At 42.5% G+C, this 18,194-nt stretch overlaps 2 protein-coding genes across 2 annotated transcripts in view; both read left to right on the forward strand.

Moving 5' to 3' along the window:
- Nucleotides 1–6,465, forward strand: part of LOC135558241 (uncharacterized) — a 41,038-nt gene extending 34,573 nt beyond the window's left edge. Inside the window, exons 3-8 of the mRNA XM_064991968.1 lie at nt 531–664; nt 2,218–2,307; nt 3,773–3,908; nt 4,224–4,357; nt 4,749–4,951; nt 5,514–6,465. Of these exons, the coding sequence (XP_064848040.1) occupies nt 531–664; nt 2,218–2,307; nt 3,773–3,908; nt 4,224–4,357; nt 4,749–4,951; nt 5,514–6,465 (1,649 nt within the window). The remainder of the gene's footprint in view (nt 1–530; nt 665–2,217; nt 2,308–3,772; nt 3,909–4,223; nt 4,358–4,748; nt 4,952–5,513) is intronic.
- Nucleotides 6,466–8,489: 2,024 nt separating this feature from the next.
- On the forward strand, nt 8,490–17,347 carry LOC135558749 (exocyst complex component 3-like). The gene is made up of 13 exons (XM_064992836.1): nt 8,490–8,751; nt 9,373–9,537; nt 9,724–9,943; nt 11,344–12,025; nt 13,101–13,218; nt 13,404–13,529; nt 13,738–13,838; nt 14,188–14,298; nt 14,389–14,530; nt 14,655–14,777; nt 14,926–15,087; nt 15,300–15,421; nt 16,651–17,347. The coding sequence occupies exons 2-13, from the start codon at nt 9,394–9,396 to the stop codon at nt 16,853–16,855; spliced, it is 2,256 nt and encodes a 751-aa protein (XP_064848908.1). The 5' UTR covers nt 8,490–8,751; nt 9,373–9,393; the 3' UTR covers nt 16,856–17,347.
- Nucleotides 17,348–18,194: the final 847 nt, after the last annotated feature.

Raw genomic sequence — 18,194 nt, forward strand, 5'->3', positions numbered from 1 at the left:
TAACATTAATGAACCTTTTAACCTAACTCATAACCCTAACCTTAACTCTAACCGTAACCCCTAGTCTAGCCAACGTTAGCCACCTAGCTAACGTTAGCCATAACAAAAAGGAATTCTTAACATCATACCTATTGTTCATTTGTGTCATATTATATGAATTGCAGTTCGTAACATACCATACGAAATAGATGACATGTACAAATTAATACATACCATATGTAACATATACTAATTTGAGTGTCCTAGATTTACTATGTAACGTCTACCTGTGAGTCCAGGTTGGTGTACAACACTGTTTGTCTCTCTCCCTATCCCTCTCTCTCTCTGTGTGTAGGAGAAAGAGAGAGCGCTCTAGGACATGTTGTGGCATGTAATGAGTAATGAGTTCATGTTAGTGTGCATAGTATGAGACAAACTGTGAGAATTTGTATTATTATTGTGGGCCCTAATTGACTGATTACTCATCATACATCTAATAAACCTGTTAGTCCCCTCACTGAGAAGGTTTTGTCCTTTTTCCTCTTATCCAGCCATCCAGGAGAAGCCATGCAGAAAGCACATCATGAAGCCGCCTTTGAACCACCAGGATACCAGGAAAGAGAGCCTGCCCATTGGAACCCCGGGGACCAGCATCAGCGTGGTAGAGAGTGACCTCTTACTGGAGGTGAGACAGAGTGGAGCAGAAGGGTCAGGCTGTGGTTTGTCCTCCCAAGAGAGCACTGATAAGCGATGAGATGAGAGAGCACTGATGGGGCAGGAAAACGGCAATGACTGGGTCATCAGTCTTGGCGAAAGCAGTCTACCATGCCATGATTGTGTTATTTCTTTAAAATTAAGGAGTGCAAAAATGGCAAATAAAAGCTTGAATGAAAAAAATCCACAAAGGTGAATTTAGCCGCATTTATTATTTGAGGTATAGAATATGTATTGATGATATCGTGGCACAGCAGAGCTGCTGGGAGGATGGGTGTAGGAACAGGACATTGCGTCCCCTAGACCCCACCTTCTCCATCCCAGAACCACGCCCTCCGCTCGCCACAAACGGCTAGAAAATCTCCCTCCCTCAGTAGCGTGAGACCAAACAACCGACCATGATGGTGCTCAATGAATATCGTGACACTGTTAAGTCAGTATTACACCAGAGAGTGGGAAAAGGGGGCCCAGCTGACCTGGGCTGACTCAAATTAGACCAGAGGTGACAAGGCCTAGCAAGGAGCATGCCAGAGTCACGCAAATGTCAAACACAACAACTCCAGCCAACACAGAGCAGTTAATGAGGAACCCTGCATGGCGTGTCCTCCACTTTTCTCCCTGTTTTATTCTTCATATCAGGAGGTACGAAAACACACTTTTTTGTAATGTTTTGTTCTAATGTCCATTCATTGTCAGAAAAAGAGATGTTGTATGAAAAGCATTTACCTGTGAATTACTCATCAATCAAGTGCAATTGAAGTTGGTCCCCTGTGCTCTTAGCACATTCAGGTCCAAAATGATTGTAACCCTTGATAAAGAAATGCAAAAAAGACTGTATAAATGGAAAAAGTATTTTAAACTTACAATACAATTGCTCAGAGAAAGTTTTATTTAACAAGTAATAATACAATCTAGTAATAAAATACATTCTTAAACAATAGGTGTAAAATATTATTGGCACCCCTTTTTTCAAAACCTTTCAATACCTCACCTTGCGAGTATAACGGCCCTGAGCCTTTTTCTAAAATGTTTTATGAGATTGGAGAACACACTGGGAGGGAGGGATCTTAGACCATTCCTCCATACATAATCTTTCCAGATCCTTGATATCCTTCATCTGTTGCTTATCGACTACCCTCTTTTTTAAAAACATGTTTTTAGATAATTGCATAATTTATGATTTTTTGTTGTTGTAAGAAATTATAAAATGGTTTGGCAACCCTGTTTGTAAGCTTTTAAATTATATCAAACTTAACTGTTTATATTTTCCAGTGATTAAGACGGGGATGTCTCATAGAAGGGTGGGCTATGCAAAATGGACCAACTTTGATTACGTCTATCTCCTAAATGTTTTGGAATTCAGGTCAAATAAGTTGCTTTCTGATCACTTCTACCATGGACAAATATGTGTAGACATTTTCATTCAAATCAAAAGGGGTGCAGTCAAAAAGTTATTAACATCAAATGGAACGACCCTATGCTGTTTCCGTGTATAAAGATGTATCCATGTCTCTTGTCTCCTAGTCCTTGACTGGTTTTGCCTTGGTGGTGGGCACAGATGGGTTGATATTCTACGTCTCCAGCTCCATTGTTGACTACCTGGGCTTTCATCAGGTATGTTATAATCACAACACTTTGTATTCTCAAATTGTGTATTATTACTCATCAAAATGGTCCTAATTATTGAGGGAAAAAGATAAATAATGAAAGTAAATTAGTTGAAATACAGTACCATTGTACAAGCCTTTAAGAAAAAAGGAAAGGAAAAATGGTACAGCATTGTAAAACGGGTTTAAAGTAAAACCACCAACGATAAAAAACGCAACAAAATGTATACATTGTTTTTAATGCAAAACCATGCCCTTTTAGTCATAAACTAAACAAAACAGAAATCTAAATATGGTTGTATAAAACAGATGACCAACCATGTCAATAGTTGAAAATAGCCAGTTGTGTAATTCACAGGATTTTAATGATAATATGAGTTGTAAGTAAACAGAGCTTACTTTGTTTACTTCACACATTTGTAACTGTCCTTTTTGAGTGAATAGCTTTCTATTGGGCCTCATTAAACCTTGGGTCTTAACATGGGAAAGAGACAAAAGAGACTGTTGATCGCTTCTCTGATGGGAATTGAGATGGTGTGTTCAACAATAGTGGCGTTTCAGAAGGCAAGCATTGTGTGCAACAGAAGCAGATATATTTGGGACGGTTGAATACTTTAGTTGGGAGGCTGTCGTTTTATGAACAGTGGGTATAGCTGGAGATGAAAGAAAACAAGAGGAGTTACGAGTGTGGGCTGGGATTTCATCAGGGTAGCGTTGCATCTGTCCTCATGTAAGCAGCTCTGGTGTCACGCAAAGCACAACCAAGGCAGCGAGGAGGGCTTCCCACTATCCCACCGACCGAGGAGAATGAATGTTATAAATGCAAACTGTAGGGAGTCATAACTCATGACTCACTGATACAACTGTTGTCACCAATAACCCATCCGTGTTACAAATTGTAGAGAAGTCATTAGTAATTACTCAACATTTTCACTATCTACTTCTCAGTTTTACTGATTTAAGTTACTATATATAGATCTTTGACTGGCAAACAGTCAAACAAAGCAGTTTGATATTCCTGGATGCACTCAGTAATGATCCAACAGTTAAACTCTTCATACATTGACTTTTTTTTCTTCTCCAGTTGTAAGCTTTTCTGTTACAAAAAAAAAGATTTCAAAAAAGATGGAAAACGTGTACAGAACCCAGATCTCCCGTGTAGATCTAACTGGTGGAGAGGAATGCCGAGTGAACTCCATCAGTCACAGAAGGCCCTCCGGAGGCTCCCTCCTAGTCAGTGGGGGGAAACAGAAAAACAGAAGCGTTAAGTTCTCAGTGGGCTCACGGCAGGCTGACACTTACGGTGTCTGTCCAGATACCACCATGGCGTGTAACCATAGACTCGCTTCACTCGACCGTGACACAGGTTAAGTGGGGAGGTCACTGTGTTGGCCAAACACAATCGACAGTCCTAATGTGGGGGTTAATTGGTTGTTTGGTGACTTGTTCCCCCTTCTCATCCCCTCCCATAGACGGATGTGATGCATCAGAATGTATTTGATTATATACATGTGGAGGAGCGGCAGGAGTTCAGAAGACAGCTCCACTGGGCCATGAACCCCGGGCCCCAGGGGGCATCCCTGGACCAGCACTCGGCCACAGTAACTGGTGTGTAGATAATTACCTCTGTCACTCTGTGGAGCCGATAAACACTGCAGGAAAGCCCCTCATCTTCACATGCAACTTGTCATTTAGATTAGTTTCCATGTATTACCATTTTGAAGAGGGACACAAGGGTTAGTACATTAGTTATTGTATACAAGACACAGACAGAAAGAAAGGATACTGTATTTAATTTGTACTTTGTAATACTATCCTAAAACCTCTCACAGTAATATTGGTGGTTAGAAGACCAAAACGAATATAATGGATTGTATTTGTTACATAGGTTGTACTAACAGAAATGCTGTGGCTGTCCTGTAGATGATGACTTTGTGATGAGCAGTCTCTTTAACGCCCTGGAGCCTGACGGTGTTCCTCTAGAGCTCACCTCTTTCCTGACTCGCTGTTTCATCGCCCGGGTCCGCTGCTTATTGGACAGCACCTCAGGCTTTCTGGTGAGTATCGCGGCTCACACAAGTATCTGACAACATCAACTCTTACAATCGTCATTTACCACTGTGCTCAATACAGTATAAAGTCAGTTCTGTTTTGTGGGAGATATCTTGAATGTGTCGGTGCTTTACAGTAACACTAACCTTGCCTCGACACTCAAAGAGCAGGTGCACTACATAACTGAATATATCGTCATTTACCGTTGTGCTCAACACAGTATGAAGTCGGTTCTGTTTTGTGGGAGTTATATTCAGTTATGTATGTGCATCTGCTCTTTGGGTGTCGAGGCAAGGCTACTGTTACTGTAAAGCACTGACACATTCAAGATATCTGTTCATGTAAAAAGTGTTTTATAGATAACTTTGATTGATTGATTGATGGATGTTTTGGCAGAGCATGCAGTTCCAGGGCAGCCTGAAGTTCCTGCAGGGCCAGAAGAAGAAGACAGAGTCCGGGGCACTGCTGCCCCCCCAGCTGGCCCTGTTCTGTGTGGCCGTTCCACTCATGATACCCTCCATCACAGAGCTGAAGATGAAGAACATGACGGCCAGGAGCAAGAACAAGGGCCCCGTCATCACCACACTGGATAAGCACAGGTAAGCAGTGTGGGAGTGGTGTGCATGGGGAGAGCTGAGCAGTGAGAACTTTTCCTCAAATAATGTGTCTCTATATCAGGGTTTCCCAAACTCGGTCCTTGGGACCCCAACGGGTGCACCTTTTGGTTTTTGCCCTAGCACTACACAGCCGATTCAATAGATCAACTAATCATCAAGCATTGATCATTTGAATCAGCTGTGTAGTGTTAGGGCGAAACCCAAAATGTGCACCCCTTGGGGTACCAAGGACTAAGTTTGGGAAATGCTGGTCTATATAATGTTTTAAATAAACTTGATAAAGGAGCCAGGCAGGCATGGACATAATTTTGTTTACTATCAATTTACAATTCAAGACATGTTTATTACACCATCAATTTCAGAATCAAATCACTGGGTATGCTGAATTTGGTCAAATTAGTACTTCATACTGTACACAACTAGCAGATTATATAATGCATATATGACCATTTATACATTTTGTCACGGTTCCCAGTGACAAGAGGCATTGTTCCTCCAGAGGCTCATATGACAGCAGTGACTTACTGTTTCTGAATTGGTCCAGCAGCACTACCAGAGAACCCTGCCACTACACCCCATGGACACCCCTCTCCAAAGACGGCACCAGATACAAGAACGACAGCTACTACACCCAGGAGGAGCCCCTGAACTTCTGCCTATCCTCCATGAGTGGTGGGGCCAAAACTCAGAGCATGGATCATCCATGGGACATCCGCACAGGGTCCGCCATGCGAAAGGGCCCCAGCGGCACCTACACACCAGGCAGACAAAGCAAGTACAATTACCTGGGGAAGACTAGATCCTACAGGATGTCTCCAGGATATCACGCTAACAGACAGGACGCATCTCAGAACAAGCTGTACGGAGGCCTCCACAGCCCTGAGGTGGAGAGCTACTGCGAAGATGGCATGAAGACAGACAACAGGTACATGGGCGGCCATCTTGACTGTTACAATGGCATGGTGTTGCCTGAGACGGCCATAAAAACAGAGCAGGACTCTGACTCAGAAAACGGTTGCAATATCTACGGCATGCCCCAAAATAGAGCCTGGGTGGGGAACGAAAAGCGCTACATGGGCTACTCAGAAGAACCACAGGTGAAGTCAGAGAATAACTACTTTGAACAATACACCACCTGCCAAAAGAACAAGACCAACATGAGCTCAATGCTCAATGGACACCATAAATACTTATATACAGTGGGGAACAGGGCTCAGAAGGATCATAGGATACCACACTCAGACTCTCTGTGTAGTAGTCAGGGAGAAAACTGTATGGACTTCAGTGTATATGGCTACATGGAGCAAGACAACAAACTGAACGACGAGTTCAGGAATCACCTGGTCCACGCTATAAAGAGGGAACCCATGGACTCACCTCTATGGTCTGACAGTGGCCATGACATTAGCCAAATACCCATGCAGAGAAATATGATTCCCAACTCGTCAATGAATGCTATTGTATACAAACCAAACCCATATATCTACATGCAATGAGCTCAAGGGACAATCTTAAAAACCATCTGGACTCCACCATGCTTCTTTATTGTATTGATTCTTAAAATAGCAGAGTGGGTTTATACTCAACTCAGGTAATCAACAGTGTTACAAAGCAGAAAGATATGGAAGCAATGTAGAGATGTTTTTATATGACATGAATATGACATGCAGAACCTACTGCAATTCACATGAGTTCTACATTTGTTTTTTAACACATTTCATAACTTCTCGTTTTTAAACCAAGCCATGTCACCCGTCATGTCAAATTAACTGTATTTCTATTCAATGCATTTTACAGCAAATGGAACAGAAAATACATGCATTGATTAATTAAATTGGGGGCTCCTGAGTTGCGCAGCGGTCTATGGCACTGCATCGCAGTTCTAAAGGCATCACTACAGACCCTGGTTCGATCCCAGGCTGTATCACAACCGGCTGTGATTGAGAGTCCCATAGGGTGGTGCACTATTGGCACAGCGTCGTCCGGGTTAGGGGAGGGTTTGGCCGGGGTAGGCTGTCATTGTAAATAAGAATTTGTTCTTAACTGACTTGCCTAGTTAAACAAAGGATTATAAATGAAAAATGTAATGTAGTTTATTTTTGATTGATTATTCAGATGAACATAAAAATCCTACTAATTTCTTTGCATTGATTTATATTGTGATTGATGCTTCAATGTCCATTGAGTCATGAACCTTTATGAATGAGATACTGTATCTTCATTGTTTTTATTCATGACAGGTTGAATTAATGTATTATTTTAACAGTGAGTTTGTCATTTTTGTCTTATAAAACAGTGTTACAAATGTAAATTAAACCAAGCTTCACCTAACAGCCATTTACAAACATTAATGTCTAAAATGGTCTCTGAGCATAATAATGTAAAAATGTATTACACAGAAATACTGTTAATTTAAGTTTCTGGTCCAATGTAACATTATCTGTCAATGTTTGGAAAATTGTAGTACATTCAAAAGAAATGTTAGAAACTGTATATCTCTGTTTTATATAATTTGTTACTATATTTTGAAAATGAAAAAATATTTGAAACTATGACATGTCCCATTATGTATTCCATAGCTGCATTCAGCAGTCTCTACGGCATTCTTTTATGCCGTTAGTTTTTTTTTAAAGAAAGCTTTCCGAGCTCTTTCGCTTGCATTTGTCTTTATTTTAAACTATTATGCAAATATAAATAATGTAATTCCAGACTTTTTTTTAACAACTGTTGGTAATGCTTTTTATTGTGTATTTATTGTAAGTACTTTACACTGAACAGGAGAGAAACAAAAGGTTTATCGTAATATATTGAACCAATAAATAAATAGAACAACCTGCGTGTTGCACTGTAGGCACATTTTACAGAAAGGATTACAGGCATACAAGTTTCAGATATCAATTGAATTCAATAGGCATCTAACATGTTTTGTTATTAGGCACAATAAAATCATAAAACAAGTGCAGATTATTATCTTATTTATTTGAACACTGAAAATATTAATAAAATGCTGGATACAGATCTCCATACAAAAAGAAAGCTATGATATTTATGAGGATTTATTTTTCAAATAAACACTACATTTAGCGCTCAGTACAGTTGGGGAATTAAAACCAAATTGTTACGTTCCTACACATTTTAGCCAAAGACGTTACAGTATGAAGATCGGCTAAAACTGCTTCTCCAATAGAAATCCCTGATCACGCGATGTCATGTCTATGCGGATGACGTCATAACGCTCGTCTCGCCCAAACTGCGCATATGCAGACTGTAAAATCAAAGCCACTCCTTCGATATAAAGTTGTTTTGGACGAAAATGAAAATGTATCAGTTTCTCACTCTGACGAGCTTGTAGTTATAACAAGTTCAACTACCTAAGACATTGTCTCGAATCTATATTGGGCATTCATATTTTGAAAAAATTAACAACTAAGGAATAATTGTTCACTTATCTCATTGACTTCTTATACCCCAAACCCCGACCAGGTCTGTTTCCCAGCGTTCCCGGAAGTCTTGCGATGTTATGCCTCTGGGTTTAGAAACTGTGTTGCAACTAATGACTTCTGTTTATAGAAATCAACGGTGACATAAAATACAGTTGTGAGAAATTGCACACTCTTTCAAAAGTCGCGCACACATGATGCACTCAAGCGCGCTGTGTCAGCTGCTACTGGGGCGGCGCACGAGAAAGGTCAACCAGGAACTGAACCAGGAGAAGCAGTGTTGGAATTGAAATGATATAATTTGAACGACAGTTTACCTATTCAAACGTATTATTAGAGTTGGTAAGATATTGGATGTGTTCATTTTACATTTCAAATGAGTGTTGTACACGGGCTAGCGTTGTGTTTACTGTTTGGGCTGTGTGTGCGTCCTTCCTCTCGCCAACCTAGGCTTCTAGCTGCCTAGCTTACCATTAACATGGGCTGCTTTCTAGTAAGTCAATATGGGGGAGACTTTAAACACACAGATGACTCTTAAACCGTCTAGCAAAAACCTAAAATTGACTCTAACCAAATGTTTATAGCTTATGAAATAAATTAAAGATCGGTTTGGGCGTCAGGCTTGTCCTTATAAGGTTAGTCTTTTCCAGTCAATATAGCTAGCTACTGTACTCCAGTAAAATGCATTTGAGAGACATTTGAGTTTGCTTGCCAGATAGTAGTAGTAGTAGTAGTAGTAGTAGTAGTAGTAGCAGCAAGCTAGCTAACGTTATGCCAGCAAGTAGCATTAGCCAAGGCAGCTAAACGTTAACATTATCCAATGCAATGGGCACTCACCTCACACAGGCACTGTCAATATTACTGGTTTAATAACGCAATCGACCTGATATAGTGCCTTGCAACATTTTAGTCGTACTCACAACGTGTATCGTTCAGTTTCGTGAGCATCTTGATCTTTGACAGACCCAGCTTGGCGTTGTTGTCATGGAGGAGACGAACAGGGAGGCTGTCGCTACCGCCGTGCAGAGGGTGGCAGGGATGCTGCAGCGCTCGGACCAGTTGGACAAAGTAGAGCAGTACCGCCGGCGAGAGGCTCGCAAGAAAGCTTCAGTAGAAGCCCGACTGAAGGTAGAAAATGACGAGGCTAAGAAGACATGAGATACATTCTGTACTTCCCTATTGTTCATAGACATTTAGTCTGCATGAGAGCTGTAACGTTATATATATATATAACTATATATATATAGATAGATAGATAGTAAATACATGGCTCAGGCCTGAAACACCTTACCTGGTCTCTTTCCCTCTCCCCAGGCTGCCATCCAGTCCCAGTTGGACGGGGTCCGCACAGGGCTCAGTCAGCTCCATAATGCCCTGCGGGATGTCAAGGACATACAGAACTCCCTGGCAGACGTCAGTAAGGACTGGAGGCAGAGTATTAACACGATTGAGAATCTTAAAGATGTGAAAGATGCCGTTGTCCAGCACAGTCAGCTTGCCTCAGCTGTCGAGAATTTAAAGAATATCTTCTCAGGTACGCTGCACAACTACTACATGTGCCTCAAATAAAAACTGTTATTGTTGTCTGTCTTTGCATTTGTGTACATAGAATGTACTGTTACAAAGTATTAATGCATTAATATACTGTCAGGTACATAATTATTGGCACCGTGATAAAGATTAGCAAAAAATACTGTATAAAATAAAGAATATAAATTCTGAGCTATATTGTAGGCTAAAAACAAAAGGAAAATTATATTATTTTATACTAATATAATTGCTTATAGAAAGAACATTTGTTTAACAAGTGATAAAAAAAAAACAAGTGATAAAAAAAAAAATCTCAAAGATGGAGGCCAAATGTATTGGAACCCCTGTTTTCAATACTCTAGCATCCTCCCATTGAACACATTGGGAGGACCATTTTCCAAAGAGAGTTTCCAGATCCTTGATATCCTTTGTCTGCTCTTATGGACTGCCCTCTTCAATTCAATTCAAACCACAGGTTTTCAATGGGTTTCAAGTTCTGAGACTGAGATGGCCATTTCTTTGTGGATTTTGATTAGTGCTCGGGGTTATTGTCTTGCTGGAAGATCCAGTTGCAGCCAAGTGTCAGCCTCCTAGCAGAGGCAACCAGGTTTGGTACTTGGTAAAGTTCATGATGACGTTGACCCCAGGACCAGTGGAAGCAAAATAGCCCAATAACAAAGAAGATGCACCACCATAATTTACCGTAGGTAGGAGGTACGTTACTGCATATGCTTCTGTTTTTCAAGGCCAAACCCTTTCCATCTGACCATAGCACCGGATTCAATCCAAGTGTCAATGCTGTTTTACAAACTCTAGGCAGTGCTATGGTCAGATGACATGAAAATAGAGCTATTTTGCCCTGCACACAATTGGTGGGTTTGGCGTAGAAAAGTACCTCATACCTACAGTTAACATTTGGTGGTGCATCATTAACTATAAAATGTACCATGACATTTAAGCCCAAAACCTGGATGCCTCAGCCAGAAGGCTGACACTTGGCCGCAAGTGGATCTTTCAGCAAGACAACCCCAGGCACGCATCAAAATCCACAAAGAAATTGTTAATTTGCCACAAAATCTGTCTCCGTGCTTGAACCACTCCAATCTCATAAAATATTTTAGAAAAAGGCTGTGTCGTCATCTTCATGGAGGGAGGGTACTGGAGTACTGAAAACGGAAGCCAATCATTTTGACCCCTTTCTTTTTAGATGTTTTAAATTATTTGTTAAACTTAATCTCCTTCTCCGAGCAATTTTATTAGTATAATATCATTAGCACATTCTTTAGAGCATGTAATATAGCTCAGTACTTGTATTATTTATTTTATACAGTCTTTTTTGCTCATCTTTTATCAAGGGTGCCAATAATTATCTACCTTGCTGTATACCATTCCCCTTCTGTGCAGTGCCTGAGATAGTGGCAGACACCCAGGTGCTGATTGAGCAGGCTGAGCTGCTGGAGGCCCACCGTAAACTCATGGATCTGGAATGCTCGCGGGACGACCTCATGTATGAGCAGTACCGAATGGACAGCAAAAACACTCACGACATGAACCTGATCCGCAACTACTTTGGCGCGGTGCAGGGCCTGTCTGACGACCTGGCCAAGCAGCTGTGGATGGTGCTGCAGCGTGCCATGGGCACGGTGCGCCGCGACCCCACCATGCTGGTTTCCGTGGTGCGCATAATTGAGCGTGAGGAGAAGATTGACCGGCGCATGCTGGACCGCAAGAAGCAGACGGGCTTTATCCCCCCAAGTCGGCCCAAGAGCTGGAAAGAGAAGATGTTTGAGGTGCTGGAGGGCACGGTCACCACACGCATCGAGGGCAGCCAGTCGGTGACGCGAGAGGCAGACAAGATGTGGATGGTGAGGCTCTTGGAGATCACCAGGAAGTACGTGCTGGACGACCTGATTGTGGTGAATAACCTGATGGTGCAGTGCTTCCCGCCACACTACAACACCTTTGACAGGTTTTTAAAGCTGTACCACAACGCCGTGTCCATGCGGGTGCAAGAGCTGGCTGCAGAAGACCTGGAGGCCAACGAGATCGTGTCCCTCCTCACCTGGGTCCTCAACACATACAAAAGGTATCCTTTCTCATCCCGTATTCACAAAAGAGGCTCAAAGTAGGAGGGCTGATATAGGATCAGTTTTGTCTTTTAGATAATATTGAATACGATTAGGCTATGGAGGACCTGGGCCTAGATCGTCTCTCCTACTTTGAGACACTTTTTGAATACAGGTCAGGCTCTGATCTGCTCTCTCTGTGGCTCATGTAGCATCAGTGATAACTGGGCACCAGTCCAATCATAGCTCAGTGGAATATGCAGGATTTGAATTACCCTGCAAGCAGTTATTGACAAGGTATGACAGAAATCCTTGCTTTGGTGTGTAGTTTCCCTGACACTATTTCCAAATACTAACGTTTTAGCATTAAAGCATAGATTGCTGTCATGCCTTGTCCATAGACTGCTTACAAGGTTTGGAGACCAATGTAATTTGGGTGAACTATCCCTTTAACCTCTCCCCATTTGTGTGTGGAGTGTTTCTCAAAATCATTAAATTGATGTAGGAAGAACATTGGCACGGAAATACTTTTGTACTCTCCATATATGGGAAGGACTTGTAAGCTCTGCAAAGAGCAATTAACTTAATATTTAAAGCTAAACAGTCCCTTGGCACGAGAGGGAGGGCATAGCATGCGATCTAAGCAAAATTGCTGTGGATAATCCAATTAATGCACATACTACTGCACATTGCGTGCACCGACAGGATTGAACAGAGAAAAATGAATTAAAAACATAAGGAACTAGCCTTATATCCAATTCTGACACAAACATCAGCCAACAGCTACCATGGAAACCACAACCACTGATTGGATGAGGCTGTAGAATTATAGATCACTTATATTCACAATGATTTTCTGAGTGTGTGTGTGTTTACGTGCGACTGCTTGTGAGAAGCCTATGTTTATTGGTATCTGTGTGTATAATATGGATTCAAGCATTGTCGTGTGTGCAGGTGCGCAAACATGCCATGGTGTGTCTCTGTAGCTGTCTGTTACATTCAAATACATGAAATATATTAATTCCCACAGACAGTATAGTACAGGTTGGGCTGTGTTTCCATGTTCTCACACCCTACTGTGTTCATGTGTTCCAGTGTGGAGATGATGGGTCACCCAGATCTGGTGACAGAGTATGACATCCACCTGATGGATCCTCTGCTGCCTCAGAAGGTGGTGGATGAGCTTCTCAGCAAATACGTCCAGACCTTCACTGTGAGTCCAGCCAACACACACTCTGTGATAGCAGCGACATACTCTATGGTGGCTCTTGTCAGATATACAACTCTCTCTCTCTGCGTCAGTAAACAAAGATGAAGCCGCCACTAATGAAATGTTTCATGAATTATTAAAGACAGGTAACATGGCTCTGGCTGACTCTCTCTCGCACCCTTCCACAGTCTAACATCACTGGCTGGCTTCGCAAGGCTCTGGAGACAGACAAGAAGGACTGGTTTAAAGAGACAGAACCAGAGGCGGATCAAGATGGATACTACCAGACCACCCTCCCCGCCATCGTCTTCCAAGTATAACCAGTCACCAGCCTGGCATCAGCCAGAATCTCTTTAACCCACTGGACTAAGTGTACTAGTTGCTACTACAGTAGCGTTACTATACTAGACAATGTGTATGTGATAAAATTAGGATCTGAGAATTACAGTGAGTCACTAGTGTGTATTGTAAGTCTATTGGATGGGGGACCATCATCTGACATGTTTGTTTCTCTCTCATCAGATGTTTGAGCAGAATCTCCAAGTGGCAGCCCAGATCGACGAGACCTTCAAAGAGGAGGTCTTGAAGCTCTGTTTAAAACAGATGAATTCATTCCTCATCAGGTAACATGGATTTCATAATGTTGTGTTAATAATTGTGTAGTGATTAGTCGTTTACATTGATGGCAGTAAAGGTGTGTTACAGAATATGGGGCAGCAGGGTAGCCTAGTGGTTAGAGCGTTCGACTCGTCACCGAAAGTTTGCAAGTTCAAATCCCCGAGCTGACAAGGTACAAATCTGTCGTTCTGCCCCTGAACAGGCAGTTAACCCACTGTTCCTAGGCCGTCATTGAAAATAAGAATTTGTTCTTAACTGACTTGCCTAGTTAAATAAAGGTAATACATTTTTTTTCATCAGGGATGGATTGCTATGTATATGACATCTCTACAATTGTCTTCTATTGCTGTTCAGATACAGAGAAGAGGCGATCGCCTACAAGGAGGACCACTTGAGAGACCGGCAGCTCCCTCAGTGCTACGTCCAATACATGATCGCCATTATAAACAACTGTCATACATTCAAGTGATTCCCATTTGACAATTCCCTGTAAATATGAATGTCTTCTCTAACCTATTGCTGCTAATGTATATCTAACTGTACCTCTGCTCCTAGGGAGTCTATTAACAGTCTAAAGAAGAAATACTTAAAATCTACGGAGCCCACCCAGAATGATGCTGCCATAGAGAGGACCCTGAACGACGTGGCCAAAGATGGATGCCAGTTTCTACTGGATGAAGTTTTCCTGGATTTGGAGGTTAGAACGAAGTGTTTGTAGACATATTTTAAGCTCATTCGTTACTGTTCTAGTGTAATATTTGACAGAATGTTGCCATGAACACGGTTCTGTTGTATTTGATTGGTGATTTTTCTCTCCACAGCATCATCTCAGTGAGTTGCTGACCCGGAAGTGGTTGACGGGTACCCATGCAGTGGACACCATCTGTGTGACCGTCGAAGATTACTTCAACGACTTCGCCAAGATCAAGAAGCCTTTCAATACGGTACATGGAGAAATCAATCAGTTGATATAATCATATCAAATGAAAGGCTTGGACAATTGATTGATCTGGAGAAATCCACACATTTTGTACAAATTGATAGTGGTCATCCTGTGTGTGTGACTGGGTATGTTGTATGTGATGTGTTTAGGAGATGACAAGCGAGGCCCATCGCAGGGTGGTGGTGGAGTATATCAAGGCAGTGATGCAGAAACGGATCACCTTCAAGAACGCAGATGAGAGGAGGGAGGGAGCGGACAGGATGATTAAAGAGGCTGAACAGTTCAAGTTCCTCTTCAGGAAACTCACTGCTGTGAGTGTTTATTTCCTGTTACAGGAGTGTTCTCTTTTCCAAGGAGATGCTCAGTAGAAACTACATGCATCTTGATCTAGTCTTTCAGCAAATAGTTAGTCACGATTCATTATTCATTTTTGATGTAAGGAAGACTGCTTTTCTCTGAGTCCATACACTGATACTGTTGCTGAGTCTTACAGTTTGTTTGTTCTCTCTCTGTTCTGCTCCAGGGTGAGGAGACTGATCGGCTGTGCGACGCCATCGCTGCTATAGCTGAGGTGTTTAAACTCACAGACCCCACCCTGCTGTACCTGGAGGTCTCCACGCTGGTGTCCAAATACCCTGACATCAGGTCAGATCATACGCCACTTACATAGGCTACACAGAGAATGAATGTTAGTGGGGTATCATGGTTTTCAATAGAATAACCTTGGCTGTAGGAGAAGTTACTTCAGATGTACTGTATAAGACACAACATAACCAAAAGTATATGTGGACACCTGCTCGTCAAACATCTCATTCCAAAATCATGGGCATTAATATGGAGTTGGTGCCCCCTTTGCTGTTATAACAGCCCCTCCACTCTTCTGGGAAGGCTTTCCACTTGATGTTGGAACATTTCTGCGGGGACTTGCTTCCATTCAGCCACAAGAGCATTAGTGTGGTCGGGCGCTGATGTTGGGTGATTAGGCCTGGCTCGCAGTCGGCGTTCCAATTCATCCCAAAGGTGTTCAATGGGGTGGAGGTCAAGGCTCTGTGCAGTACAGTCAAGTTCTTCCACACCGATCTCAACAAACCATTTCTGTGTGGACCTTGCTTTGTGCACGGGGCATTGTCATGCTGAAACAGGAACGGGCCTTTCCCAAACTGTTGCCACAAAGATGAAAGCACAGAATCATCTAGAATGGATGGAGAAGCATGATTCAACACTCCAGAGAACGCGTTTCCATGGCTCCAGAGTCCAATGGCAGCGAGCTTTACACCACTCCAGCTAATGCTTGGCATCACGCATGGTGATCTTAGGCTTGTGTGCGGCTGCTTGACCATAGAGACCTATTTCATGAAGCTCCCGACGAACAGTTCTTGTGCTGACATTGCTTCCAGAGGCAGTTTGGAACTCTGTAGTGAGTGTTGCAACCGAGGACTGATGATTTTTATGCTCATACAGCACTTGGTGGTCCCATTCTGTGTGGCTTACCACATCACGGCTAAGCCGTTGTTGCTCCTACACATTTGCACTTCACAATAACAGCACTTACAGTTGACCAGGGCATCTCTAGCAGGGCAGAAAATTGACGAACAAAATTTGACAAACAGACTTGTTGGAAAGGTGGCATCCTATGACAGTTCCATGTTAAAAGTCACTGAGCTCTTCAGTAAGGCCATTCTACTGCCAATGTTTGAGCAACAGGTGTGGCTGAAATGGCCTCATCCACTAATTTGAAGGGATGTCCACATACTTGTGTATATATAGTGTATGTGCTATCTACTCAAATTATTATGTGATGGCCATTGATTTTACCGTTGTAAGCTTAATTGATTGTCCTTCAGTAAAAAGGTGTCTGTCCTCTGTCCCCATAGGGAAGAGCACATCGTGGCCTTACTAGCGGTGAGAGGGGACGCTAGCCGAGAAATGAAGCAGATGATCATTGAGACGCTGAACCAGAACAAGCCTTCCTATGCCGGCAACACCCAGCCCATTTTCAAGGACATCACGATCCCCACCGTGACCATGACCTCCATGTCCTCCTCTATGGCCGCCACTGCCAACAAACTGCTGAAATAAATAACTATATTCTGTAGAGAGATGGAGACACCTGGGTCGTATTCATTAATGCACAAGGTGGAAAATAAAAAACAAGCGTTCCTTATTGCAGGGTTTCCCAAACTCGGTCCTGGGAGACCCTGCCTTATTGGTCACGTTTGTATAGTCCCTCCCTGTTTTAGTGCCTAGTGATTACGACCCCGGCACAAAAAAAAACACTTCAAAAAATCATGATTTTTCTTTTCTTTTGCACTTTTGAAACATATTCCACAGACCTCCGATGAAAGGCTTGGACTGTAGTCCTTGAGGATCTGTAAGCGTATGATACTTGATGAATGAACCGTCGAACACTACCAAGTGGTTTTGTTACTGAAATGAGACCTTGCTCACAACACCCACCCCTCCATGCTTGCCTTATACAATTAACAGTTTGAAATTGTTTCAGTAAAACTGTTTCAGTGTGATGCTGAATGTCTGTCAGAAAATCTATTAAAGAATTCCTTTCCCCTGTCAGTCTGTACATCTGTTTTTCTAATTTACTCTGCTGTCAGGGAGAGGTGTTGACACTCTGAAACATGCCAAACTACTGAGTGTACCCACACTCACATGGAATCATTTCATTGGTTGGCTCATTTGAGGGTTGCTGAGAAAGTTGACAATAATTTGCAGAAGCTGTCTGCTTACTACATCCTTCCTCAACAATACCATCAAGATCGCTCTCCATTATCTCCCTTTGTCTGTGTGACTCCACTGCAGCATGCTGCCTTTTGACTTAAAGCAATGGGTACTATGCTCTCCTACTGCTCTGTGTAATACCTCTAAATGTTTAATCTGGCTGCACGCTATTTGTTATGTGACTAGCCGAGCAGCGGAAGGGGTAGGAAGGCACAAACAGCCAGAGGGGACAGTTATCACCCTGGGTAGGGTAGCACAGCCTAGTGGAAGGAGAGGCAGAGGGGGACCCACTGATGCACAGTGACAGTTGCAGGGGAGGTGTGGGGCCAGCATTCCCATGGTGAAAGCAATCCCTTTTCCAGGATGTTGCGTGACCATTCATAATTATTATGGGGCATTTTACCACTGGCTCTCTGCGACCTTAGAAACACCCACTCCAAACTGTGATTTGTGTCCGTTTTGAAACAGGGTAGTCCTGTGATATTTAATTGCAATTTGTATACCTTCATCAAAGCTATGAAATGAGGTATGATGGGGGTACTAAACATGTCTTTCCAAGTTTTCCATATGCTTCAGTGTGGTCCAATGAGAGGGCTGCATTTGCCATGCTGTGACTGAAAACAAGGCCATGCAGGACTGTAGCGGACTAAAGCACTCAAGCCTGTGCTCTTGCATGGCACACACA

This window comes from Oncorhynchus masou, chromosome 17 (assembly GCF_036934945.1).
Source record: "Oncorhynchus masou masou isolate Uvic2021 chromosome 17, UVic_Omas_1.1, whole genome shotgun sequence".
Lineage (NCBI taxonomy): Eukaryota > Metazoa > Chordata > Actinopteri > Salmoniformes > Salmonidae > Oncorhynchus > Oncorhynchus masou.